The sequence below is a fragment of the Canis lupus genome, chromosome 16 (genome assembly GCF_048164855.1).
Source record: "Canis lupus baileyi chromosome 16, mCanLup2.hap1, whole genome shotgun sequence".
Taxonomy (NCBI): domain Eukaryota; kingdom Metazoa; phylum Chordata; class Mammalia; order Carnivora; family Canidae; genus Canis; species Canis lupus.
Window position 1 is genome coordinate 11,026,223 of NC_132853.1, and position 27,192 is coordinate 11,053,414.

A 27,192-nucleotide genomic window follows, 5' to 3' on the forward strand; every position below is an offset into this window, starting at 1 on the left:
CAGTCATCCTGGGTTATGTCCCACTGTAATGACCGTCTTAACGTGATTACATCTCCAAAGCCCTATTTCTTTTTTTTTCTTTTTTTTTTTAATTTATTTTTTTATTGGTGTTCAATTTACCAACATACAGAATAACTCCCAGTGCCCATCACCCAATCACTCCCACCCCCCGCCCTCCTCCCCTTCTACCACCCCTAGTTCGTTTCCCAGAGTTAGCAGTCTTTACGTTCTGTCTCCCTTTCTGATATTTCCCACACATTTCTTCTCCCTTCCCTTATATTCCCTTTCACTATTATTTATATTCCCCACATGAATGAGAACATATACTGTTTGTCCTTCTCCGACTGACTTACTTCACTCAGCAAAGCCCTATTTCTGAATAAGATCACATTCACAGGTACTTGGGGTTGGGACTGCAACATATCATTTTGGGGGAGGACACAGTTCAGCCCATTACACTATTTCCCCAGCCAACCCCCCTGCCACCCACTTACACAAGCACCCCCTGCTCAGCTCCTCTTAAACCTCATGCTGACCCACGTGCCCCATCTGCCTCCCTATCCACAAACCCCACCTGGCACACCCCTCCATCCACCTTCCCCTTCACCCTCCATTCATCCACCCATCTATATAGTCATTTGTTCAACAGACTTTAGGAGCCTCTGCTCAGGCTCTATGGGTGCACTAGAGTGAGACAGGAGCCCTGCTCCTGAGAACTTTCCAGCATGGTGGTGGGTTGTGGGTGGGAGGGTGATGGGGGGCATCCAGGTCCCAAGTGGAGGCATTTCAAGAAGAAAGAAGCTCCACTCTTGATACTTGGCCGCCAGAGGATGGCCGTGCTGGGTGACTTGCCCATCCCTCCCTGGGCCCCTCTGGTGTGGCCGCGTCACTGTGTGGAGAGACCTCTCCAGGGCATCCTGTCCAGCGGTCATGCAGACCTGTGTGTACTGGGCTCTGCCGAGGGGCTGCCACACCGAGCGGCTCACACTCTGGCTCTTCCTCCTGCCCCAAGGCTCGACTGTGTACACCTGCATGCTGAACCACAGGGGTGGCACGGAAAGTGACCTGACCGTCAGCCGCCTGGACCCCAGCCCCCAGGCCTCCGCCCTGGCCCCTGCCTTTGAAGGTAGGAGATCCCCCCCGGGCAGAGCAGTGTTGTGACCTCAGGCCCTGCTCTGGTGACCGTGGCCGCTGTGGGTGCCGTGGACAGGGAGGGGCTGACGGGAGCTGCTCTGAGATCACCTGTCGGGCCCATGGTGGCCAGGGCTCGGGAGATGAGAGGTCTCGGTTCAGGCGGAACAGTGGGCTTTGTTCAGGCAGTGGCGCTGGGCTCTGAGTACTGCATGACTGTGTCTTTGAAGCTGTCCAGACTGCAGTGTTGGAGCGGCCACAGCGTGCGCACGCTCAGCGCGTCTGCCCAGAGCAGAGTGAGCCAGGGAGAGGGCCGTGCCTCCCACGTGGAGAGGTTAGCGCCTCTCTGCCATGAGCATCTGTGCTGCCTCGACTTTCATCTTCGCTGAATCCCTGCTCAGGCTGGGGCAGGTCCTTAGTTCAGTGCTCTAGCTCCTGCTGGGTTGCCCTCCATGGTCTCTTCACTTTTGTTTGCATGCCCCCCAGTGACGGTCTGCTCAGTACCTGTATTCCCTGTTTGCACAGCCCTGACTGCCTCACTGAGCCAGATCTGCTTCCCATCACTTCAACTCCCTGCCCCTACCCCCTGGTTCCTGCAGGAACAACCTCAGCCCTAGTCCTGTAACAGTCTCTGCTGGGGAAGAAGAGAGATGGCTGAGGTTCGCAGAGTGGGGAGAACCCTCTTTCTCTGGGAAGAGGCCCTGTTGCCACCTCTGGATTTGCAGAGGAGAAAGGCATTTCCGTGTGGCTGACCGTGTCAACCAGGGTGAGGGCCAGGAGACCAGAAGTGCTGGGAAGTGGCCCTTTCAGAGAGCCAGGCAGCCCCCTGGCTCCAGGCCTGGCTCTGTGCTGCCAACAAATGTAGCCGTGTCCTCAGTGTGTCTGGATCCGGGTCCCTGGGGTTAGGGGCCGGGCTCCGGCCTGGGCATTGGGAAAGGGTGGTGCACTTTAGTGAGGTCAGGAGCCCAGGACTAGCTACTGAGCACTCACTGCGGGCCAGCAGCCTGTTTGAGGCACCAAGGATATTACCATGAACCAACCTGAGAAGATTCTGACCCGTGTGGCATTTATATTTCTGATGGGGAGGAGGGGTGGTGGGACAACTTCACTTCACTGACCACAGAATCCTTTGGGGTGCATTTGGAGGTCGAGGGTGGGTGGGCCTCTGGGGTGGCTGCGGAAAACAGTGTCATGGGGTAGCACTGTCCGACAGGAGGCCATGAGCATGGATGAGTGCTCCCGCTGGGGGCGGGGGGTAGGGTTCAGGGGGCCTGTCCCTCCTGACCCCTGTGGTGCTGAGGCCAGAACAGTAGTGGGCTCAGCCGGAGCACGTGTGCTTCATGAATGAGCTCATCTGCCCATTCCTTCTCCCAGTGCTCACTAGAGCCTTCACCCTCGGACAGGTGTGTGCTGATGGCAGAGGCAGGAGCCGAAGGAGGCTGGCTGTGCCTCTGGGATCCCATGGTATGGACCCACCACTGTAGAGGCAGACATGCCAGGAAGAGCCCATTAAAACACCAGAGTGGGATGGTGGAGGCCCTGGGAAGTAGCTGAGCTAGGATGGGGAAGGCTTCCTGGAGGAGGTGATGTCTGGCTGGAGCCTCTGGATGGGCAGGAGGTGCCAGCTGGAAAGGTGCCTGCAAGGAGCTGGGGGGACAGGCCAACAGGGGCCATTTGGAGAAGGGCTGGTGGGAGATTCATGTGGCCTTGAGCAGAGGGTAAGGCCTGACAGACCGTTGCCCTCCCTGGAGAGCAAGTGTAGCTGAGAGTGCAGGACAAAGGGATCTCTGTGAGAGTGCAGAGGGCCTACAGAGGTCCCCGCCGGACCCTGCCACTGCCTGGCTCTGTGGCACACAGCTCAGAGCCTCAGTTTTCCTGTCTGGGGAATGGGGGGCGTTGCTAGTTCCCTCTCAGTGGGGAGCTGTGGTGAAAGCACTTTGTAAACTGAGTCACTGTCTGAGGGCACACCCATGATACACCTTTTGGGATGATTCCGGTGGATCCCTGGCCAGGAGGGTTTGAGGAGCACCTGCCTGGCCAGGGCTGAGGGAGGAGAGCAGGCTCTGCAGCCAAGGTACAAGGAAGGGGCTAAAGATTCGGGAGACTCTGGGGCCTCCACATCAAATCACAGTCTCCCGAGAGTGAGCGAGGGGTCTGCGTTTGGCCTGAGAGGGGGGAAGTGTGCGCCGCGAGGGAGGCACGACAACGCCTGTGTCACAGGAGGCTCTAGCGCCTGCTGACGGGCCTGGGGACAGGGCCAAACACGAGAAAACCCGTGGTGTGTGGACCTTGTTTTATTTTCAGCCTTCAAAATTACCGCTCCTGCCATGAATATGCATGTCTGGTCAATGTGCGTGTTTTAGATGGGGGTTCATTATACCTGTTACATCAGATCACCGTTAAGTCAAGAGGATGAGGTGATTTGCATTTGATCAAGGTTGTGTACACAGCAGCCGTCAGTCCTAAACGTGATCTCGATTGATCTTTCATATTGCGAGGGGAAAACCTGCTTGTAGGAGGTGTGTCAACAACACCGAAAGGTGCAGCATAAAACCTGCCGCCCCCAGCTCCGCAGCTGGAACCCGCGCCCCAGGACGCTGTGCCTGCTGACCACCCTCTCTGTCACGTCTGCTGGCAGGCTGGGCCTGGAGCTGGGCCAGCTTGGCCTCGGGACCTGGCACTTAGGGTCTTTGGTGAGGGGCAGCTGCCCCTTTCTTGGACTCCCGGTGGCCTCAGTAACCCACGTCCTTCAGGGACAGGCCTCTGGTGGCTTTAGGCCGCTGGGCCTCCACAGAGTCACAGCGAGTGTCGGGGCCCGGGGCCAAGGACACAGCCAGTGTCCTGTAACAGTCCCCAGCCCAGGGACCGGGGCCCTTGGGGGGCTGACTGGTCTTTTTGGCTTCTGTCTCCTTTTGTCCTCATCAGTTTTAAGAGGAAAGAGGAAGGGAGGAAACATGATCAAACCTGGCCAGGACTTTGGTAGATATTTTTATCCCGTGGATGCTCTTAACAGCCCTTTGGGGGCAGGTGTGGCTCTGCCCATCTTACAGATTAGGAAACAGGCTAGGACAAGTGAGAATGGAGGTCGATGAGCCAAAAAAGCGAATCTGGGCCAGGCTGGTCTGGTGCCAAGACTTACGTGTTTCCCAAGACAGGGTCCTCCTGGGTGGGAGAGAATAGTTCCCCTGGGAAGTGTCCCCAAGGGGGCAAGTAGCAGGGGTTTGCAGAACAGCCCTTTCTGCCCAGCCTCATAGTCCAAAAGATCCAAAGGTACATGCAGGGTATGGTCCTGGCTGTAGGGAGATTGTGAGATGGGGACAGATGCTGGTCCCCGGGGAACAGGCAAGGGGGCAGGCCACTGCAGAGAGGTGGTGGAGGTGCTCTGCAGGGTTGGGGTAGAGTAGGTAGGGAAATGGACTTCCCAGAGGAGGGGACGTTTGAGCTGGGTCCAGGAGGGTGAGGAGGCATGGCTCAGGTCCTGGGAGGGACTGGCCCAAGAGCCGAGCTGAGAGTGCCAGAACCAAGTACCTTGTGAGGGGGTGGGGGCCACAGGGCAGGCTCTGACAGGCCGGGGGGACACTGGGGGACCATCCTGAGGGCCGTGGGAGGGAGGGCGGGAGGTGGAGAGGTTGGACAGGCGTGGGATTGGAGGCTGGAGCCAGGAGGGGACAGATCCAGCCATCCAGGCCACAGATGCTGCAACCCAGACAGAGCCCCAGCCGTGGGCACAGAGAGAAGGGGCTCGTAGATGGCTTGAGGAGTGGGGGTGAGGAGACAGCAGGGCTGCGGGTGACCCCAAGGTCCAGTCATCTGCCAGGAAGTGCCTCAAGCTCTGGTATTCAGGGAGGGCTTCTTGTAGGCTAAGGCCTCTGAGTCGGATCTGGAGGGACAGGCGGGATTAGGGGAGCAGAAGAGCACACAGCACATGGGGTGATGAGGTCAGGAATGTCCCTGGGCTCACCTGGACGAGGTGGGAGGAGGTGGTGGGGACCACAGCCCCTGCTTCTGCTCCTTCCCCAGCTCTAAGCTTCCAACTGGTTGCCCCCAGCCCAGCTCAGCCCAGGAAACTCCCATGAGAGCCCCCCTAACAGGTGCTCTTGGAGAGTGAGAGAAGCCTGGTGCCCCTTCACCCCCAGGCCTCGGCCACCGGTTGTGCCCTCCTTTGCCAGAGAAGGATAGTGAGTGCCTACTTTTCAGTTACAATAGGGGTGCTGTGCGCCTGTTATCACGATGGCTCACGGCTCTGGGGGAGCCCCTGGGAAGGGCCAGGGAAGGGCACTTAGGAGGATTCTCCAGCCTCTGGAGCCCCCTGGCCATCTCCGCCTGCGAGCTACGTCTGAGTCTGGGGTGGCATTGGGCCTGCGGGGACCGATGCCAGAGCCAACAGTGTCCAGGGCTGAGAGAAGCAGCTGCCACACAGGACCCCGAGGTGGAGGATGCCTCACGGGGCAGAACCAGCCTTGCCGCCGGCTCTGGGCCCTTCCCAGGGGTCCCTCCCACAGTCACGGTCCCACTGTACAGATGGAGAAGTGGCTGGGAGGTCAGGGATCGTCCAGGTACCACCGCTCTGAGGCGGAGTTAGTGAGGAAGGAAGGCAAGGGGGAGGATGCCAGGGGAGGGACAGAGATGGAGGGGGCCCCTGCCTCCAGTGACCAGTGAGGCACAGGCCGCGGCTGAATCTCACAGTGTCCCTGGGATGAGAGCACAGAGGCTCAGAGAGGCTGTGTGATGGGCCTGAGGCCCCACAGCTGGCCCAGCTCCCGCTCCCCAGGCCGGCAGCTCCCCCAGGACACTGGGCTGAGGCAGGCTGCCCTCCGTTCACCCCTACCCGGGGGGCAGTGAGGCCTAGACCATGGACTCAGAGCTGGACAGAGTCTAATCTTCCACTGTGTGCCCTCTGTGAACCTCAGGCTCCTTTTCTGAACCCCTGGGAATGGTGATGAGCATCAGCCTCCTGGGGAGAGTGAAGGAGATATTGCCTGTAAAGCCCAGCCCTGTACCAGGCGCCGCGAGTCCTGCTATGGCCAATGGGGGGACCTGGAGACCAGGGATCGGGGGAGCATGCAGTGAAATGAGAGCCAGGGGGGAAGAGACTTGTCCAAGCCCACCCAGCATTGATGACCAGATGGAGCAGCATCTCCCTGGGGGTGGTGGTGGTGGGACCTCTGCCCCTTCCTGGGTCAGGAGCTCTTTGAGGAGTGAGTGAAAGCCTCAGAGTCTCCCAGAGAAGTGTTCCCTTGCCATGTGCAGCCCTTGGGGGTTCTAGAGCTTGGCCCCCACCCCTGCTCCCCGATGAGATCCAGGGCCCCCGGGGAGGGGCCCCCATGCTCTGCCTTGTGTTGTTCACTCTCCAGAAAAGAGGACATGTCTCCTCAACCCGGAGGCCTTGGGCCTCACTGCACTGCTTGTGCCACCTGCGTCCTGCTGTCCTGCCCTGAGTCTGCCCTTCTGTTTCAGGGGACGGCTACTACCTGGCTGTGGGCGGGGCCGTGGCCCAGCACAACTGGTCTCACATCAGCACAGTGCTGCAGGATCAGAAGTTTCGGTGCCAGCTTATCGACGGCTCTGAGGACCTGGGCATGATCAGCATCCAGGGCCCCGCCAGGTGAGGACAGGCCCCCACAGGGCTGCCACCCCCATTCCAAGCCCCTGAGACCCAGACCCAGGTCCCTCCAACCACTTGCTGGTCCAGAGTGGGATGTGCTGGTTAGTTAGACGCTCTGGTGAACTCCGAGACGCCACACCGGACAGATCATTGTCAAAGCCCTAGGATGCAGAAAAGCCCTTGATGTGAGTGTCGCGCTGAACTGGACAGTGACTCAGCATCTGAGGGCTCAGGGGTCACAGGAGGGTCTGTGTGTGATTCGGTATTTGAGGAGCTGCATCCCCACCTGCGAGGAGTCGGAGCTGGCAGGGTCCTCAGATGCGGGCTTGTGTGTGGAGCTGCAGAAGCGGCCTCGGCACAGGGCGCATGAGCTGCTGTGCGCTTTGGAAAGATCCCTACAGCTGGGCTTCTGGGAAGGGGCCCGGGGTTTGGGGTGGGAGGTGGGGAGAGGCCAGTGGGGAAGAAGAATCGTGTTCACAGCACCCACTGGGCACCTGTCATCTGCCAACCCCTGAGCCGACATCTCCTGAAACTGCTACCAGCAGCCCTCGGGGGTGGTCCCAGTTGTGCTTGTTCTTCTTCAGTGAGGAATCAGAGGCACAGAGTGGCGGAGATCTCTGCCCAGGGTTGCACAGCTAGCAAGCGCCAGGGTGGCTGGGCATGCACCCTGTCCTCTGCCCCCAGCTCTCGGAAAGCTGCACACCCTGAGCAGTCGCCTGTCCTGAGGAATTATAGACCCTCCGTGAGATGCTGTGCCCGGTGCAGGTGCTCTGTGACCCCAGAGCCCAGGGGTGCATTGGTTGGGGGGGCCCTGCCAGACTGAGAGGTGCGGGAGGGGCAGGGGAGGAGGGGAACCACTCCTGGGGGCATGTGTAAAAGGAAGGACGCACCCCCCCCCCCGCCAGAACGGTGGGAAGCGCTGGCTGCTGAGAGGGGGCGGGAGTGGGGGGAAGAGTGGATGGATGTGCCCACAGCCAGACGGCGCCCCGCCGCACCCCTGACCAAGCATGCTGCATCTGGGTCCCGTCCCCATGGCCGGCAGGCCTCCCGGGTCCCTGGCTGCTGTGCCCAAGCCCCGCCACGGGGTACATTCTCCCGGTGCCTTTGAGCCGACGGAGCCAGCAGCTCCCTGTGCTGGGTCCTGGGCTGGCCCACCTCCCCTCCCAGGGGGTGCAGTAGCCGTCTGTGCGTGGGCGTGGCTCGGGGCCGCACAGCAGACGGGCAGGACACGCTCGCTGGATGAATGTATAGGACCTGAGTAGATCCTATAGGTCACGTATTGGTCCAACATGCGCTAAGACAACACTTGGGGGCAGCCCCAGTGGCGCAGCGGTTTAGCGCCGCCTGCAGTCCGGGGTGTGATCCTGGAGTCCCGGGATCAAGTCCCACATCAGGGTCCCTGCATGGAGCCTGCTTCTTCCTCTGCCTGTGTCTCTGCCTCTCTCTCTCTCTATGAATAAATAAATAAATAAAATCTTAAAAAAAAAAAAAAAGACAACACTTGGGCCAAGCCCTCGAGGAAATGAGGGATCACGCTTTGGAGTGCTCTGGAGGGATGGTGTTCCAGGCACAGGAAACAGCAGGTGCAAAGGCCCTGTGGCAGGGGTGTGCCCATGCATCTGAGGGAAAGTGGTGAGGCCAGCGGGAGCAGGGCAGTTGGAGACAGGCCCGCAGAGCAGAAGGGGTGGGAGCCTGTGGGTCTAGGGGCTGTTCCTCTGAGTGAGGGGGGCTGAGCAGAGCAGAGACACGGGCAGACTTGGGCCATATAGCAGGGTCTCAGAAGCTGGGCCAGGCTGCTGTGTGAGGAGCCCCAGCGGCTGGAGAAGCCAGGACTCTGAGGAGGGAGCCATGAGCTGTGTCCAGGGGGTCAGTGGAGAACCGCCCACCTCCTGTACCTCATGGGAAGCCTCCCAAGGTGGGTGCAGGTGACAGTTGCCTCCTTCCCCTGGCAACTCCTTAGCTTCCATCCCCGTTCCTGCATGAGCGACAGCCTGGCCGGCACCACCGGCAGGGGCTAGACCCTCGGAGCCATCATGCAGGAAGCCTGTAGCACAGGATCCGGCCCCTGGGCCGCACTCAGGGACCTGCTGTCTTGTGGAACTCTCTGGAAGCACTCCTCCATGATCGGGTGGCCCAGCACAGTCACCACTAAGCTGTAGGTGGCCGGCGAGACCGGATATTTGATGGTAATTAAGTCAAACTCTAGTGGCCCACATGCGTGTGGCTGGTGGAGACTGTACAGCAGTGAGCGGTCGCTGTCGCTGTATCCACGTCCGGGTACACGGCATGTGCTTTCTCACGGATTCCTCACGGGCCCCGGGGGAAGTGTTGCTGCCCCTGTTAGAGGACAGGTGGTGCTAGGGGGTGGGAAGTCGGGGACACGCACACCCCGCATCATCCTCACAACACTCCAAAGGTTCTGTTATGTACGGGGTCCCTCAGCCTTGACACCGTGACCTCTGGGAAGGTCCAAGGGCATTGGGCAGCATCGCCGGCCCCCACCCATTCAGTGCCAGGAGCACCCCCAGCCGTGACGACCAGAAATGTGTCCCGAGGTGACCAGGTGTCCCCAGGGGGCCTGCTGGTCCGTGATGACCCCGCATGGTGGTCAGGCTGGCGGTGGTCGTGGCCGGGGGTGTGGACCCGGGCCCTCAATGGCTCGTGATGCGGGAAACTGAGTTCAGAGACGTCAGCGGGACGTCTCTGGCCCGAAGCCCTCAGCTAATGAAACACAAAAGCACATAAATCCGTGTCGACGAAAGGGACGTGGCTGTAAGCGGGTGGATGGATGGACAGCCGGGGTGAGGGCCCCGCTCCGTGTCCAGTTCTCTGTGTTTGCTGGGGGTTTGGCCCCGGGGGGACAATCGCTGCCCCTGTTAGAGGATGGTGGGGGCGAGGGTGGGTGGGTAGGGGTGTCAGGACTTGAACCTGCATGTCTGGCCTGTGCCCTCTGGCGCTACCTGCTGCCCCCTGGCCCAGGGCTGCATTCGGTAGCCCCTTTGGCGCCCACAGGGCTCCCACCCAGGGCTGCTGAGCCCTGTCAAACCTCGACCCGGGTGGCAGCTCCTTCCCTGGGACGCCAGGGAGGACGGCCTCCTGGAAGTCGGGGGTGGCTCTCTGGGGGCTGGCACCACGTGGGTGCCAGAGCGGGTGTTACATAAGGTGCTGGCAGGCTGCAGCGTGCTGGGCGCCTCGGGCCGGTGTGGGTGGGCAGCTCCAGCAGTGTGGGGGCAGCGCTAGGATGGGCAGTGCTCTGAGCAGCAGTGCCCCGCGGCCCCTGCCCCCACCGGTGCCCCTGTTGGGGGCTGTCTCCTGCCAACCAGAGCCCGCCCTGGGGCGCCAAGCTGGGCTATCGTCAGTCGGTTCTGTTCATGTGTGCTTTCTGCGCTGGGCACGTCAGGCTAGGAGCCCAGGTTCAGGGGGTGGGGACTGGGGGGGGTCCAAGGACAATCCATGTGAGAGGTGCCCTGGCGGGAGATGTATCACAGCTTTACGACCCGCATAAAAAGGGCATCGGACCCAGACTCAAGGGGTCAGGGAGGGCTTCCTGGACAGGTGGCAGCTGAGCCAAGACCCGAAGGATGACAAAGGATCTCACAGGGGCGGGGATCTGGGTGGAATGCCAAGGAGTACAGGAGGAGTGGACGAAGGCCCCAAGGGTGGCAAGGGGGGGCAAGGTGCCCAGGAAGTAGGGTTTCCATGGATACTGAGGGCTTTGGGCCCAGCGAGGTCTCAGGTGACCCGTCACGCTCCAGAGCGGGTGGGGGAGGTGAGGGGAGTGGCCCCTGCCCCCAGGGAGCTCACAGACTAGCCCTGCCCATAGGACCTGGGGGCATAGGGTCAGGTCGTTGCCCCTGGAGCCCGTGTAGGTCTGGCCGCCCCAACCCCCAGGCTGGGCTCACTGCCCCCATTGTCGCTCCTGCTGACGATGTGGCTTTTTTAGCCGACCGTATTTTTGGGCGTGTGCTCATCTTGACGCACTTTTATTACCCCCCTGCGTGTCATCAGTCTGCCCCGTGAGGACAGGGACCTGCCCTGCGCACTGCTGGACCTGCCGTGTCTTGCTGGCCCGGAGCCTGCGCCCAGGAATGCTCAGCAAGGGTTTGTCGACTGGCTGACTAACCAACTTTCTTCTCACGCACAGCCGGACCATTCTCCAGGAGGTGCTGGATGCAGACCTGAGCAATGAGGCTTTCCCTTTCTCCACCCACAAGCTGGTGAGAGCTGCCGGGCACCTGGTAGGTACCAGCTGGTTGCTGCCTCCCGGGCTGTGGATGGCAGCAGTGTCCTGAGGCCGGGACCGGGAGCCTGGGTGCCCTTGTGCCAGTGGGTCGACTTCCCTAAGCCTCTGTCCCACGCCCCGAGGGAGGGACGGGCTGTTGGGAGCACAGAGGGGTGACAGGTCAAGTCAGGCTTCCCTGGAGCTCTGCCCAGAGCCTGGCACCGACTGGGGGGCTCCCTCACAGGCTTCTGCCCCGAAAGACAGCCTTGGCCTTGCCGCCTGCACAGCCACCTGTGGTGTCCCCTCCTGAAGGCCCAGGGCATGGCCTCTCGAGTCAGGGGTGGCGTGTACTCCCCCCACCACATTGGGAAGCACAGGGTGGGACGGCAGAGCACCTGGGGCTCACGCAGGGCCCTGTGTTCTCTGAGGAGGTGCTTGTCCTTCCCTAGCGCCCTCCTGCCCCTGCCCACCCAGCATTGTGGGTGTGGGACGAGGAGGGGCTGCTGGGGCAGAGGGGGAGCGCACCCCCAGGAAGTCCAGGTTGCGCGGACCCCTGGGGACGGTGGGTGACACCAGGGCTCCATTGGACCCGGCTCTGGTGGGAAGCTTCCTCAGAGACCAGGGGCTGGGGCCGGGGAGGCTCTGGGTCAGCCCATCCCTTCCCTGTCCTCGCTGTCCTTGTTGGAAGTTAAGTGTCCTGACTCCCCGAGGCCAAGGGGAGGAGCAGACAGTGAAGGTGCCCTCGGCCATGATTTGCTGGGGGCTTGTGGGCACCGGACGCTGCTCTGAGCACACGCACGCCCCGCATCATCCTCACAACACTCCGAAGGTTCTGTTATGTACGGGGTCCCTCAGCCTCGACACCGTGACCTCTGGGAAGGTGTCCTGTGCTGGAAGCTGTCCGGGGTGTCCGAGGGCATTGGGCAGCATCGCCGTCCCCCACCCATTCAGTGCCAGGAGCACCCCCAGCCGTGGCAACCAGAAATGTGTCCCGAGGTGACCAGGTGTCCCCAGGGGGCCTGCTGGTCCGTGATGACCCCGCATGGCGGTCAGGCTGGCGGTGGTCGTGGCCGGGGGTGTGGACCCGGGCCCTCAATGGCTCGTGATGTGGGAAACTGAGTTCAGAGACGTCAGCGGGACGTCTCTGGCCCGAAGCCCTCAGCTAATGAAACACAAAAGCACATAAATCCGTGTCGACGAAAGGGACGTGGCCGTAAGCGGGTGGCTGGATGGACAGCCGGGGTGAGGGCCCCCCTCCGTGTGCTGTTCTCCGTGTTTGTCGGGGGTCTGGCAGGGAAAGTGCAGAGGAATGCGGGTGAGCAGTGCGATCCCGGGCTGCAGAGGGGCTGCAGCGCCAGGACCCCCCGGGGTCCTGTTAGCAGACAGTGTAGCACTGAGGCCTGTGAAGGCGCTGCCAGGCAGGGTGGGGGGCAGGGGCAGCTCTGCCTAGCGGGGGGCGCTCCTGCCTTCCCTCACCGGCGGCAGGTGAGCCGAGGGACTGAGAGCTGGGGCAGGGACATGGAGGTCTTGTCTAGCTTGTGTCCTGCCTCCTTGGTGCAGGGCTGTCTGCCAGGACCAGAGAGGTGGCTGTTTTGAGAAAGCGGCACAGCTCGACCCCAGGCCCTGGCTGGCACCCAGCAGCCCCTGACCGCCGGGGGGTCCTGGGCCTCCATGGGGATGGGGCTTTGGCTCGTGGAGGCATCAAGGCCTGGCATCTGCTCGGCCTGCACATGGCTCGGGGGTGATGGGAGAGAGGACCAGGTGGGAGCCCTTCCCTTCCCGGCCCAGGCCACTCCAACGATGCACCTGGAATGGGACTTGTGTCCGGCCGGCGGGCTCCAGCTGCCTCCTACCCTTGGGGGCTGACCCATTGCACCCCTGGCCCGTGGCTGGCTGCTTGTTGGACAGCAGGGCCTGGGTGTCAGGCGGGGTCAGGCCCCGGGCTGAGGGGAAGCGAGGCCAGCCTCCAGGATGAACCCTTCTCTAGGGCAATGGGCAGCCCAGGCAGGACATGAGGTGCGGTGGGATGCCAGGTCAGGGCACAGGACACCCAGGGGGCTGCTTGTCCTCACTACCTCCTCTGGGACTTGTCTCCTGGTTTCGTCAGAAAGTATTCTATTGCTTTGTGAACCGTGCTCAGTTTCCAACTGTAAGGGTGGCGTGGTGGTGAAGAGGGGCGGCTGGAGGCGGAGCTCCCTCTCAGCACGGCCCCTTGGGGTGCAGCCCTCAGCCCCTCTGAGCCTTCCTCTCTCCACGCGGGCACCTGGAAGGCTGGTGCACCAGCAGGGCCCTGGGGCAAGATGCCAGCCCCTCCTGAGCCAGGCCGCGGGCCTCATTCAGGGTGCCTCACCGAACCTTCTCTCCCCGATCTCTGTCCACAAAGTTTAAAACAGGTACGAGGCCACCACCCGGCTTGATTCTCTGATGGTGGGTGTAACAGTTTTCTTTCTCTTTTTTAAAAAAGATTTTATGTATTTATTCATGAGAGACACACACACATACACACAGAAGCAGGGACACAGGCAGAGGGAGAAGCAGGCTCCACGCAGGGAGCCCGATGCGGGACTCGATCCCGGGTCTCCAGGACCAGGCCTGGGCTGAAGGCGGCACTAAACCACTGAGCCACCCGGGCTGCCCAAATTAATTGAGAAGATTTTTTTTCTTTCTTTCTTTTTCTTTTCTTTTTTTTTAAGTAGGGTCCATGCCCAACATGGGGCTTGAACTCACAACCCTGAGATCAAGAGTCACACACTCTACTGACTGAACCACCCTGAGAAGGTTCTTTTTTTTTTTTTGAGAAGGTTCTTTTCTTTCTTTTTTTTTAAAGATTTTATTTATTCACTTGAGAGAGAGTGTGGGAGAGCACAAGCCAGGGGGAGGGGCAGAGGGAGAGGGAGAGGCAGGCTCTGAGCAAGGAGCCCGAGGCGGGACTCCATCCTAGGACCATAGGATCAAGACTTGAGTTGAAGGCCAATGCTCAACCGCTGAGTTCCCCAGGCACCCGGGTCTAGCAGTCCTCTGAGTCCTCTAAACACTCCCTGAGAACCCCTTTGACCCTCTCTCAGCTCCTTGGGCAGCACTCTGGGAATAGCCCAGTGATGAGCTCCCCGTCCACGGTGCTCCTTCTATGAGTCTGATTATTGACCTACGGCAGGTTCCTCAGACCCAGAGACAGACCTGGAGACAGGTGCCCCAGGTACACAGTCCTGGCCTTCCGGGTCATTCCATGCTGTGTTCTTGCTCATCATTTGGTGTTCTCTGTGTTTCCACCCCCCACCCCACGCCGGCCTGGTGCTCTCCTAGGCCTTTGGGAGGGCGCAGGTACAAAAGCACAGAGCCCCCTATGCCGGGTCCCGCCCTCAGGAGATGGACACCCTTGGCCCACAATGGGTCTGTCCTGGTTCTCATCTGAGCTCTTACCCTTAGTCTAAACCGTGGATCTATTCCCAGGGCTGGGCGGGTCCTCTTCCCACCTCTGCCCTCCCCGTTTCCCCTCACCCCTACCTGGCTGTGGACTTAATTTGGGACATGTTGGCTGGGAGACCCGCAGATGCCAGGCACGGAGCGGGGGCCCGGAGGCTCTGGGATGGAAGAGGTGGGCCCCTTCTCGCCATGAGCTCTTGCCCCAGCTGGGATGGAAGTGGGGGTGGGGGCAGGTGCGGGAAGGACCCTGCAGCACAGCCTACCCTGTGTCGTAGAGAGGGCCCCAGGCGGCAAGCATGGGGATGTGGAAGGTCCCAGGCGTTCACAGCAGGGAGATGGAGTCTTGGCAAAACGAATGTGAGGAAGACAAGGTGGTGGAGAGGATGGTGGCCTCTGGGCTGGGGAGCAAGCACGCCTGTGCTGGGCAGGCAGGGGCTCTGCCCTTGGACGGGGGTCCCCCATCTCCCTGCTGCCTGGCTACCTTGGAACACATGTCCTGGGGTTGTCAGCAGAGACGTCTTTGTCTCTCCTGCCGGCTGGAAGCTCATCCGCCTGCAGGGGACCCTGAGAACCAGCGCCCAGGGCCGGGGCACTGCCTCACTCTGTACAACACCCAACCCTCCAAACACACAGATTTACTGTCCTGCAGTGAATTTTACTGTCCTGGTCAGTGCCCAGCTGGAGCATATTTATGCAGAATCCCGACACGGCACCTGGCAGTGTCACACGCCCGTCGTCTCATCCCTCCTCCTCCCTGCCACTCTCTGCAGGTTGCTGCTGCCTGCTGTGTGGCCTGCTGGGAGGACCCCGTCCTGCCTCAGGGAGCTGGTAGTCCCCAGGAGCCCTGGGGGCCAGGGGTAGGTGGGAGATGAGCTCCACAAGGGCGGGAGCATTCGAAGATGGGGTGCAGCTGAGGGCGTGGTCAGTGGGCGCCCCATGCGTCCCGGAATCCTGCCCCGGGACACTTCTCGCAGGGGCCAGGGAGCTGTGGGCAAAACAAAGCAAAGGCTTAGTTTCCTTGGTGTTGAAGTTACAGGTTTTGCTGACCTCAGAGTGGGCCCCCATCCCGTGTTTTAGGACCGTACGAGCCTAGGGTGCAGGGGCTTCATGGCTCATTGTCCAGTAGGAGGGGTGGGGACGTCAGCCTGGCTGGGCCTCCGGCTGTGGGGCCTGCGCTGCCCTAGGCTGCATGGTGGCCTCACAGGCAGGTGGGGAGGTGGGAGCTGGATCAGCCCGGAACCCACAAGTTCAGGAACAGAGTCACCCTGGTGTTCAGCAGAGCCAGGGGCCTGGAGGCCTGGCTTCTAGACTTGCCCCAGACCTTCCAGGACTGCCTCTCCTGGACTCGGTTTCCCCACCTGCAACAGAAAGTGCAGACAGTATCTAAAATCCTTCCTGGGCTGTCTTGTGAGTCTGCCCAGACAGCCTGAATTCTCTCTGAATCCAGGGGGATTTCACATTCTCCCTGATAATATCTTGCACTGGCTTCAGCAAGTCCTGGCGCCGTATCCCTCAGTGCGAAGAGGCGCTAGGGCGGGAGGACGGGCCGGGCCAAGTTTTATGGGAGGTAACTGGATCCCAGCCACCCAGATGCTGGAGAGGAATGTGTGTCTGTGCAGCCAGCAAGGGCCTTCTGGTCGCAACACACAGAATGATGAGGCCCGGGCCCAGACTGCACCCCGGCCAAGGGTTGGGGAGCAGGGCCCTGCCACGGTCCCCCGCGACCCACACTCGCGGCACACAGGTGGGTGCACAACCCTGGCTGAGCAGCGTCTTCGTTTTGCAACAATCTCCCCAAGATGCTCAGGCCCCAAGCTTCTGTGAGCCTTGCATTCCTCGAGGAAGAAGGGGAGGAGGGAATTGTCCCCTTGGCAGCCAACTGAGCAGATGTCCTTACCTCCCACACGGTGGCCTTGAGGTCCCTGCGTGGTCCCCCTCGAGGGGGGATGTGGTGTTCCTGGTGCCTCGGCCGAGGACAGCCACCCCCCTCCCCCCACCGCCGGAAAGTGGCGAGCACATTGTGAGGCACAGCAACAAGCAATTTTCTTCTGAAAAAGAATTTCAGGTCAAAAGGAAATTACATTTCTTCTGATGGTGTGGAGTCCTCGCCGTGGCACGTTGGGATTCAATTCACTCAGGGTGGAATGTTCGCCCACCTGCACACGTTGTGCAGATGGTCGGAGGCTCGGGCCTCCCAACAGAGCCCCCCGGGCCTTCAGTTTTCACCACTGCCTAAAAGCGCTTTGTAGGACCTGTGCAGTTTCACAGTGGCTCTAGAAAGTCGGGGGGCTATGGGCGGGGCCCGTGGGTGTAGCCCAGAAATCCGTGTGGCCACAGCGGCGGTTCAAGGTGTCCCCTGGGGGATGTCTGCTTGCCGCGGAAGTGTAAGTCAAGGTGTGGCTAGAGTGAGCATGGATGGCCCTGAGGGACCCTGGGGCGTGAGCGTCAGAGATTCCAGAAGTTCCTCCAGGGCAGGACTCCAACCTTTTTCTGCAGGGAACGCTGGCCGTTCTCACTCTGCAGCCGCGGCCTCGCTCTGTGGGTGCAACAGCCAGCCGTCTTCCTCAGGGACCGTCCGTAGCTCTGATCAGTGGCTCTGAACCTGTGGTCCCAGGGGCAGCTGGCTGGGCAGGGTCTGCGGCCTCCCCGGCGTGCCCGGGGCCTGGGATGGGAAGTCTGAGGGCCGCACAGTTTCTACGGAGCTTTTCAGATCCTTAGGGACGGTCAAGTTTCTGGCATATGATTTGAGCATCGTACCTTTTATTTATTCTTATTCTTGGAAATGAGTTTCCAGTCATCCCCTTCACCACACACAACCCCACCGCCAGCATCCCTACCACTCCCCCTACGACCGCACCACCATCTCCACCATCATCCCCATCACCACCATCCTACCACCCCCATCATCCCCACTATACCATCGTCACCACCACCGTCATCCCCACAACCACCACCATCACCATCCCCACCACCAAGCCCACCACACCATCCTCACCTCTACCACCATCCCCATCACCCCCATCACCCTCATCAACATCCCTGCCTCCACCTCCACTCCCCCCACCAACTACTGCCATCACCACTATCTTTACTACCCTAATTACCTCCATCACCACCACCACGCCACCGTCACTGTCACCACCACTGCACACTAGCCTTGTGGACTTGACCACTGGGAGAAATTGCACATCCCACTAGCAGAACATTATTAGAATCAAAGATATATTGGGAGCCTCCAGGGGGTTTGAAAAATGAAGATCCTTGAACCTATTTTCCCCTCCTGGGTTCAGGGCACCAGGCCTCTGCAGAGGGCTGCCCAGGCTCTTATCCCTGGGATCAGACCCAGCCCTTGCTTCCAGGGTCCCTGGGATCCTCACTTATTTAAGAGATGACTGAGTTGGAGGATGTGCCTGGTGTCGGTGGTGCTGTTACACAACCAAATGCCTGGAAACTTGTAAAACTGCCATGAGCTAATGTGATCTGAAAAGGTTGGACATGCTGGCCTGTGTCCGTGGGCGCATCTGCTTGAGCCCTCCTGCGATATTTACCCAGAAAGTCACACTCCAGGCTTGTCTGGATGACGCACATGCCCAGGGCATCCCACGGGAGCCATGTGGCCTCCCCTGCCTGGGGATCCACTGGGCATCCACGAGGCCTTTGATCTGAGCCCAGGCAGTAACTCAGCATCTCCCTGGATTCAAGTCATGTCCACAGAAAGCTGGTGGGAGTGCAGTGAGGCACCAAGCACGGGGTTGAGCTCCTGAAGCACATCTTACGAAAACCCAAGCACCCAAGATTTTACTGAAACCCAGCCACCCAAAAATAGTCAAATGAGTCAGTCTATGGCAGGGAACATGCGCATCTTATGGCTTTGCACACGTGCTCTACAGTTGGAAACGCTGGTTGAGCGCTTGCACAGCTGCTTACTAGTCCTGAGGCCTCCTCTGGGTGTGCTGGAATGGATTTGTACCAGCTGGAGAGCTGGGAGTTAAATCTGTGGGAAGACTGGTGAGTGCTGGTAAACTCATCAGTGGCCTGAAATGGGCCATGTGGGGGTATTTACACCACAGGAAGTGGTAAATGCTGCAGAATGACGCCCCCGCCCCTGGTCAGAGCTGATTATCAAATGTTTCCCAGGACATCAGTGGGCCTGGGGCAAGTGACCGGACTCTCCAGATCATCCCAATTCCTCATTTGTGAAATGGGCATGACGGTAGCACCGCCTCACCACCTGTGAGCACCCTGCCTGGGGTTTCATGGGGACAATTCTGCTGAGCACTCCCAGGAGCCTATGAAGGACACACCATTATCATGTAGGGCTTGCGGAAGAGACCCAGAGGGAGGCAGTCACTAGGGATGCAGCACTGGGGACTCAGATTTAAACCCGAGCCCACACTCTCAGCTACCACGGTGCCTGCTGCTTCTGCAGGCAGCTGGCGCCTCACCTCCCTGTGTCAGCATCTGCCGCCCGCCCCCCTTGCTCCTGGCACCGAGAGCATCAAGAAAGTGCAAATCACCCAGTCCCTCGAGGCTTTAGGCGCCCATCCATGGAGAAAAGGGTGTTCCGTTTTTATCATCTCAACCTTTTTTAAGCATGTACTTCAGTAGTGTTTACTGGGTTCACACTGTTGTGCAAAAAGATTTCCAGAAATTTTTCATCTTGCAGAACGGCAACTCTATGCTCCGTAACAACCCCCATTTGTCCTTCCCCCAGCCCCTGGTAACCACCATGTGCTTTCTGTCTCTTATGAGTTTGACTAATTTAATTCCATGAAAATGAAATCATGTAGGGTTCATCTCTGTGTTTGGCTTATTTCACTCAGCCTCTTGTCCTCAAGGTCTGTGCATGTTGTGGCAGGTATCAGGATCTCCTTCCTTTTAATAGTCGAATAACATCCGTTGTATGGACAGACCCCACTTTATTTATCTATTCATCTGTCAGCCAATACGTGGGTTGCTTCGACTTCTTAGCTATTGTGAATAACGCTGCTGGGAACATGCGTGTGCAAACATTTCCAGATCTTCCTTTCAGTCATTTTGGGCATCTACCCAGAAGTTGAATTGCTGGACGTGTGGCCATACTATTTTTCATTTTTCGAGGAATCTCTGTACCGTTTTCCCTAGCAGTTACACCAGCTGTGCCTACAGGTTCAGCTTTATCCACACCCCTGCTAACACTGCTTAGTTTCTGGTTTATTTTATTTCGTTTTATGGCGGCCATCCTAGTGGGTGTGAGCTCGTATCTCATTGTGGTAGTGATTTGCATTTCTCTAATGATTAGGGATAATGACCATCCTTGCAAGTTATAATTGTTGGTCATCTGAGTATCCTCTTTGGAAAAAATACCAATTCGAGTCCTTTGCTCATTTTTTAGTCAGGTTATTTGTTTCGTTTGGGGTTGAGTTGTAGGAGTTCTTTATGTATTCTTGATATTAACCCCTTATCAGATATATGATTCATAGATATTTTCTCCTACTCAGTAGGGTGCCTTTTCACTGTTGGCACTTTCCTCTGATGCACAGAAGTTTTCACGTTTGATGTAGTCCCATGTGACTAATGTTGCTTTTTGCTGCCTGTACCGTTAGTGTCATATTCAAGAGGTCATCTCCAAGTCGGGTGTCGTGAAGCTTTCCCCTGTTTTCTCCTGGAAGTATTATAGTTTTAGGACTTACACTTAGGTCTTTAATCCATTTTGGGTTAAAATTTGTATATTAGGCAAGATCAGGGTCCATTTTCATTCTTTTGCAGGTGGATATCCAATTTCCCCAACAACATGTGTTGAAGAGACTGTTTCTTCCCCTGTTGAGTGGTTTCAGCAGCTTGTTGAAGATGACTTGACCATATATCCATGAAGGCTTATTTCTGGGCTCTCTTTCTTATTCCACTGGTTTATGTGTCTGCTTTTATGCCAGTATCACACTAGTTTGATTACGGAAGCTTCGTAGTAAGTTATGAGATCAGAAACTGAGAGTCCTGCAGCCTTCTTCAAGATCCTTTTGGCTATTTGAGGTCCCTTAAGATCCCCTGTGAATGCTGGAATGCATTTTCCTATTTCTGCAAAAAGTACCTGGGATTTTGAGAGGGATACGTTGAATCTGCCGATCACTTTGGGTGGTATTGATGTCTTAATGGTACTGTCTTCTGATGTGTGAACATAGGGTGTCATTCCATTTACTTGTATCATCTTTCATTTTTTTCAGCAAAGTTTTGTAGGAGTCTTTCACCTCCATAGTTTGGTTTACTTTTAAGTATTTTATTCCTTTTGATGCTATCATAAATGGAATTTTGAAAAAAATGTCCTTTTTGGATATTTCCTCGTTAAGGTAGAAAAATGCCATTGAATTTTGCATGTTGATTTTGTATCCTGCAACCTCGTTGAATGTGTTTATTAATTCCAACAGTATCTGGCGGGGGGCGGGGTGTCTTTAGGGTGAGAAGAGGCCTTAAATGAAACCCCTTTAAGGCCCTTCCTGATGACCTTCCATGATTTTGTGACTCCATCCAGAGCCTGTGGTTCCTGTAAGAGAGTGGGGCTCTGTTTTGCAAGGGAATTTGCTTCATTTTGGGGCTTACTTTTAAGATCAATCCAACGCAGTCTTTACTGGCAGATGACTGTGTACCAGGAGCCATGTTTCCCATGAACTTGAGGAGCAGAAGCACTGGCCTCCTCTGTCTATGGGATGGGGGCATGGAGGTGGGGAGAGGTTGACCACATGGGGTATCCTCATTCTCAGCTCTCCACTTTTACTACATGTCCCTGCCCAGAGGAAACGAGGACTCCCCTAACTCTACTGCTTTAGTGGAGACAAATGCAGGATATCTCGAGAACCAATAATCCTGTGAATTTAGGAAAGCACCTGGAGTGCCCAGACTTTCCCTCACTTTGCCAGAAGCAGAGGTCTATCCGCCCCAGTTTCCTTCCATCATTCAAGAAGTATTTCTTTAGCACCTACTGTGTGCTGGGCCCGAGCACAAGGGTGTAGTGGAAAGCCAGGCCGGCCAGCCCCTGGCCTTTTGGGACTCCTAGGAGCTGCAGGAGGGCCTGGGGGAGCTCTATCCCACCAGTGAATTCAAGCTGAGCCCCAGTGCCTGACCCTCTCACTTAACTGGGAGCATGTATGTCTGACATGAACCTGCCATCCTCGGCCATTAGTGGGAGAGCTTTAAAAATGATTTTCCCTTTTTCAAAGCGAGATTGGCTTTGAGCCCCAAGCTCCTCCGTGGGCTGTCTAAAATTAGAACCCCGTTGACAAGGCAATCTTTGTCAGGGGCCCACGGCTTGCACTAGGGAAGCAGGGAAATGTCAACAGTACATTTTCTGTGTCAATTTTGAGTTTTCTGAGAGGCCTGGGCAAATGGCAACTCAGAGCAAATGTTCACTGTTTCAAAAGCTTTCAGAATCCAGCCCCTCAGCAGCAATGTGATTAAAGTGTCAGATTTATAAGGAGCTGGGTCAATGTTCGGGAGAGTAGCCTCCGCTCCCTCCTGTGTAGACAGGATCCCGGCCGGAGCTGCACAGGTGGGCTTTCCATTCATGGCAGTGATGGGGTAAGCTCTTCTGTCTCCATGAGCTCTGCATCCTGCTGTGCTTTCCTTGTCCCTTTTGTGACCAGGGCAGTCCTGGGGCTGACCTCACCTGTGGGGACACAGTGGGCTCCAGGATTTGCCCAAAGGCCAGGAAGCAGACACCTGTAGCTGGGTCTGGAAACATCAGGCAAGCAAACCAACTCTGCAGGACAAGTCCCCGGCCACCAGCCACCGGCCATTGGCCAGGGAGTTGTGCCCCCTGCTGCTTGTGGCCTCTGTGGTGCTGCTAGCCCAGTACACAGGTGTGCCCACCACACCTACAGAGAGACCCGCTGCCCCATCCGAGATGTGTGTGCTCAGGCTCTGCGCGGCGCCTCTGCTTTTGTGTTGTCCCCTGGATATTTTTTACTTCAGTCCCCACCATTGTGTGGGGCTGAGAAGGGCTCCAGTGACGTAATGTTTGTGAAGAACTTTGCCCAGGGACACTGTGTGAACAGTACTGTCTTCTCCATGGGGTTGGGCGGCCCACCCAGCTCTCACTCAAATGACTCACAAGCATCTGCAGCCTAGTGGCAAGGTCCTTCCAACCCCATGGCACATCTTTCTGTCCCACCCTCCCAGGGCAGGGAGGTAGACACGTGGTTCCCAGGCCTCAACTCTTCTAAGTCACTGTGTGAGCAGGTGTCCTGGGGAACTCACCTGCTCCAGCTCTGCACCCTGGACCCTGCTCCCCTGGAAGGACTTTCTGCAGCCTCCAACTCTGCTAACCTTCCAGCCAGGCCTGTGCCTCCCAGACAGGGGCCTTCCTTCCCAGGACTTGCACACTCTGGGCGTGGTTGCCCTAGAACTGGCTTGTGCTTCTGGCCAGGTCCTTCTAAGACTCGGGTCCTGGGGCCCGAGGCTGACCAGGCTGGGGAGCAGTCACAAGGACAACCCAGCGCCTGTCTGCTTCCCCTCCTGGTACCTCTGCACCCCCCTCGGGTGCAGCCATGGTGAGCCATGAGCTGAGCCACCGTCCTCCCCCCAACTCCTTCACCCACATCCCTCAGCGCTTCTTAAGACAGACAAGGCCAGGCTCCTGACCCCATTTACAGGTGAGGAAGTTGAGGCCGGAGGGAGTCCGGGACACTCACCAAAGTGGTGATTGAATGGTGGCCTCCAAAACAGATGTCTGCATCCTGGCCCCCCGTCCAGAACCCGTGAACATGGCCTTAGTTGGAAATTGCATCTTTGCAGATGAGATTAACATAAGAATCTTAAGATGGGGGATCCCTGGGTGGCACAGCGGTTTAGCGCCTGCCTTTGGCCCAGGGCATGATCCTGGAGACCCGGGATCGAGTCCCACATTGGGCTCCTGGTACATGGAGCCTGCGTCTCCCTCTGCCTGTGTCTCTGCCTCTCTCTCTCTCTCTCTCTCTCTCTGTGTGACTATCATAAAAAATAAAATTTTTTAAAAAAGAATAAAAGAAAAAGAATCTTAAGATAGGATCATCCAGGATCAGGGTGGGTCCCAACTCCAATGGCAAGTGTCCTGATGAAAGATCAAAGTAGAGGAGACACAGACAGAGCAGAAGCCATGTAACATAGAGATCAGAGGGGTGTGACCACCAGCGAAGGAGCACCTGCAGCCACCAGAAGCTGGGAGAGGCAGGAGGGACCCTCTCCTAGAGCTTGCTGACACCGTGATGTGGGGCTTTGAGCCTCCAGAATTGGGAGACAATACCTTTCTGCTGTTTGAAGCCCCCATCTGGTATGGCCACCCCAGGACACTCACTCACACAGAGACCTAGAAGACTTGAGGCCTGGGCACCATGTGTCTACTTTCTCACACTCCTAGCATTGACACTCCTTATTCTTCCCCTTAAAGATTTCTTTTTTAAATATAAATATAAATATATATATTTTAAAATATATATATATATTTTTATTGAAGTTCAATTTGCCAACATATAGTATAACACTCAGTGCTCATCCCGTCAAGTGCTCTTAAGGATTTCCAGAGCCTGGAACTCTGTCCTTGGAGACCCCACTTCTTGGTGGCAGGCCGGCCTGGGCCCAGGGCCAGCTAAGAATGGTGACAGTAGGCAGTGTCCACCCGTGAGTGGCAGCTGGGCCTTGACCTGGGTCTCCTGACCCAGGCCCAGGTCTGAGCACTGCCCTGTCCTTCCAGGTGCGGGCCATGAGGCTCTCCTTTGTCGGGGAGCTGGGCTGGGAGCTGCATGTGCCCAGGTCGGCCTGTGTGCCTGTGTACCAGGCTGTGATGACCGCAGGCACCAAGCACGGCCTTGTCAACGCTGGGTACCGGGCCATCGACTCCCTGAGCATCGAGAAAGGTATGTGCAGGAGCCACACGGTGCCCAGAGCCATGCTGCAGGCAGGGCAGCTGCTGCCCCCTGCACTTCCTTTCCAGCCCTTCTCTGCCTCCCCTCTACCCCTTCGTGTCTTCCTCCCCAGCCGACACCCCCCAACACCCTTCCTGCCCTGCCCATGAACCAGGTCTGCCCCACAGTCCTGGGGATGGCACTGGGGGTCTCTGGCACCTGTGCTTGGAGGGCAAGGGGGGCAGGTGCTTACCCGGCCTTGTGGAGCTGAATTTGGACTCAGTGCTTGGGCTTCCCCAGGAGGTTTGAAGAATATCTGGGCAGTGCTGCCCAGGTGCCTCTCCAGCGCCTCAACGGGCAGTGCAGAGGTCGGAAGGGGCGTCTGTTCCTGAGGGCTTGCCCAGGGGACCTTCGGCAGCAAGGATGACATACACCCCTGGGGTCTTCGGATGAGCCTGTCCCCCACCTCTGCTGGGTGTTGAGCCCGGGTTCTCCTCCCCACAGGCTACCGGCACTGGCATGCCGACCTGCGCCCAGATGACAGTCCCCTGGAGGCAGGCTTGGCCTTCACCTGCAAGCTCAAGTCGGCTGTCCCCTTCCTGGGGCGGGAGGCCCTGGAGAAGCAGCGGGCCCACGGCCTCCCCCGGCGCCTGGTGTGCTTCACGGTGGATGAGTGAGTATCCCATGGTCCTGCGTCCGTCTGGTAGGGCAGGGTCAGCAAGGCCCCAGGAGATGTGGTGAGGGCACACCCTCCTCAAACATAGCTTTTGAAAGAGAAAGGTGCACCTCTAAGCCACCTCCCTGCAGGCGCGTCTACACTGAGGGTCTGGCTTCCCAGTCACTGTGACCTCCCACTGTGTTCTGGTGCAGTCCTCCCCACGCCCTGGACTGGGGCCACCATTCCCACTTCCAGCTGGAGACCTCAGGTGCCAGGGGACAGGGTAGCTCAGCTCTGTCCACTCAGCTCTGTCCTCAGGAGCTGGGCCCCTGCCGTCCCCGGTTTCCACTTGGGACCAGCTACTCTGAAATGACAGTACCAGGCTGCAGTCAGCACCGCCGTGGCTCCGCGGGACTCCAAGTAGCAACAGTCTCCAGGACGGTGGCGGCCGGGCCTTATTGATCTGCTGCTGACAGGCAGCCGCAAGTGGAGCCACTTCTCCCAGATTTCTGGAGCCATCAAAAGAAGTGTCAAGAGCTACAGGGGGCAGAGCGGGGAGGCAGAAAGGGAGCAGAGCTGTGGCTTGTCATCGTCCTGCTGCTTCTCCCCAGGCTCCTGTCAGGCTGGCCCTCCGCGTGCAGCTTGTCTACCTCTTGGGGAGCAGCTTAGCTCCAGTTTGGAGACGCAGACGGAGAAGGGGTCTGTGGAGCCCCTCCACCCCCGGCCCTGCAGAAAGCACCTGCAGCCTGATGCCAGGCTCTAGGAACAGCCTCGGACAGCACCTGTCACAGCCTGGCTCGCCCCACCCAGGGGTTCTCTGCTGGGCTGCCAAATCCACCCGGTGCTGAGGCTATGGATGGTCTCCATCCCGAGGAAGGTCACAGCCAGGGTGCCAGCTGTGGAGCCGCTAGGAGCTGCCCCTCTGCTCTCTGCGGTGGGCCAGGCTGGTGGCCTCCCCGAGCCCGTTTCCTCGTCTGCAAACAGCATGTAGCCTGCAGGACGAGGGTGAATGAAAGAGCAGGGGTGCGCCGCAGAACATCCATCTGTCCCACCGTCTTCTCTCAGACGTCACAGAGGCCCCCAGACCCTGTCCACACACCTCAGCTCAGGGCGGGATCCACACAGCCACATCAGCATCAGAGGACCCAGCCTGGCTCCCCTGGGCTCGTCCCTCTCCCGGGGGGCACGTGGGGCGGCACCCGGTGTGGCCCCGGACACCCGTCAGGCTCTCCCTACACACCACGAAAGAGGCCCCTGGAGGGCGGAGTCGGAAAAGATCCGCGTCCAGACTCACCGGTTACTTACGGGGGTGGCGCTGCCGTGACCGCAGGTTAATCTGTGTTTTCTGTTCTGAATTTTCAAAGACTTTATAGTCAGCTCATACCTTATGTTCTAAAGAAAAGGACTTTTGCGAGATTATGCGTCGTACTGTGAAAAGAGAGCCTGGAGGCGGAGGAAAGCAGGCCTAGGGGCATAAGGTTACATTGGTCAGAAGTCGGGGGAAACCAGTGGAAGGTGGGCCTTCCCCGATTCCGGAACACCGCGGCCTTCTGCAGACTCGGGGGCAGGGCCCGTTCCCGTCTTTTCTACTCGGTCGTCCAGGGCCCGGAGCCTGTGCTCTGGCATCCCCGGGGCGCCGAGCCGGCCCTGGGGTCGCGGGCGGGTGGGGCGCAGCACCCCTCTGGAACTCCAGGGCCCCAGCAGCCATCTGTCTTGCTTTTTCCAGAAAAGTGCCCATGTTCGGCCTAGAGGCCATCTGGAGGAACGGCCAGGTGGTAGGCCACATCCGGAGAGCTGACTTTGGGTTCTTCATTGACAAAACCCTCGCCTATGGCTACATCCGGGACCCCAGTGGCGGGCCGGTGAGTCCTGCCCCCCATCTCTGCCGAGGAGAGCCCGGTTCCTCGCTGGGCGCCGCGCTAGCACCTCTGTGCCACACACACCCCTGCAGCACCTGGGCGGGGGTACCCGGGGTCACTGCTCATGGGGCCGCATCTCTGGGTTGGGAGCGCTTTCTGTGTTTTCTGTCTGGAAGAATCTAACTTTGGGATCTCCAGGATTCTGTTGGTCTGAAAGTCTCTAGGCCAGGGACTTCGGCTCCTACAGCCAGACGCAGACCTCCAGCCTGGGGCGGACGCTGGGGTGAGCAGAGGCAGGGTTCGGGTCCTCTAGGACCATCGTCCTCTCTTTCCTACCCTCATCCCAGAGGCATCCCAGGCATGGGGGGCACACGCATCAGTGCACATGACTGTATGCACACGTGTGTAGGCACGCACGGATGCATGTGTAGGCACATGCACATCCT

General features: G+C 58.4%; 1 protein-coding gene and 1 long non-coding RNA gene across 4 annotated transcripts in view; one reads left to right on the forward strand and one right to left on the reverse strand.

Annotated features, from left to right (window-relative positions):
• The window catches only part of SARDH (sarcosine dehydrogenase), a 63,257-nt gene that overhangs the window by 33,670 nt on the left and 2,395 nt on the right, over positions 1-27,192 (forward strand). For 2 of the 3 annotated variants that reach the window (XM_072778574.1, XM_072778573.1), the window contains 6 exons: positions 1,013-1,126; positions 6,589-6,736; positions 10,881-10,974; positions 24,079-24,241; positions 24,734-24,902; positions 26,614-26,749. In XM_072778574.1, coding sequence (XP_072634675.1) covers positions 1,013-1,126; positions 6,589-6,736; positions 10,881-10,974; positions 24,079-24,241; positions 24,734-24,902; positions 26,614-26,749 — 824 coding nt within the window. Of the gene's footprint in view, positions 1-1,012; positions 1,127-6,588; positions 6,737-10,880; positions 10,975-24,078; positions 24,242-24,733; positions 24,903-25,498; positions 25,822-26,613; positions 26,752-27,192 lie in introns of those variants that run through there. The other variant, XR_012008462.1, reaches the window with a different exon arrangement.
• LOC140605944 (uncharacterized) lies at positions 13,819-26,945 on the reverse strand. The gene is made up of 4 exons (XR_012008463.1): positions 26,182-26,945; positions 25,267-25,424; positions 24,483-24,993; positions 13,819-15,366 (listed from the first exon to the last, which is right to left on the reverse strand). It is a non-coding gene; the product is annotated as an uncharacterized lncRNA (long non-coding RNA).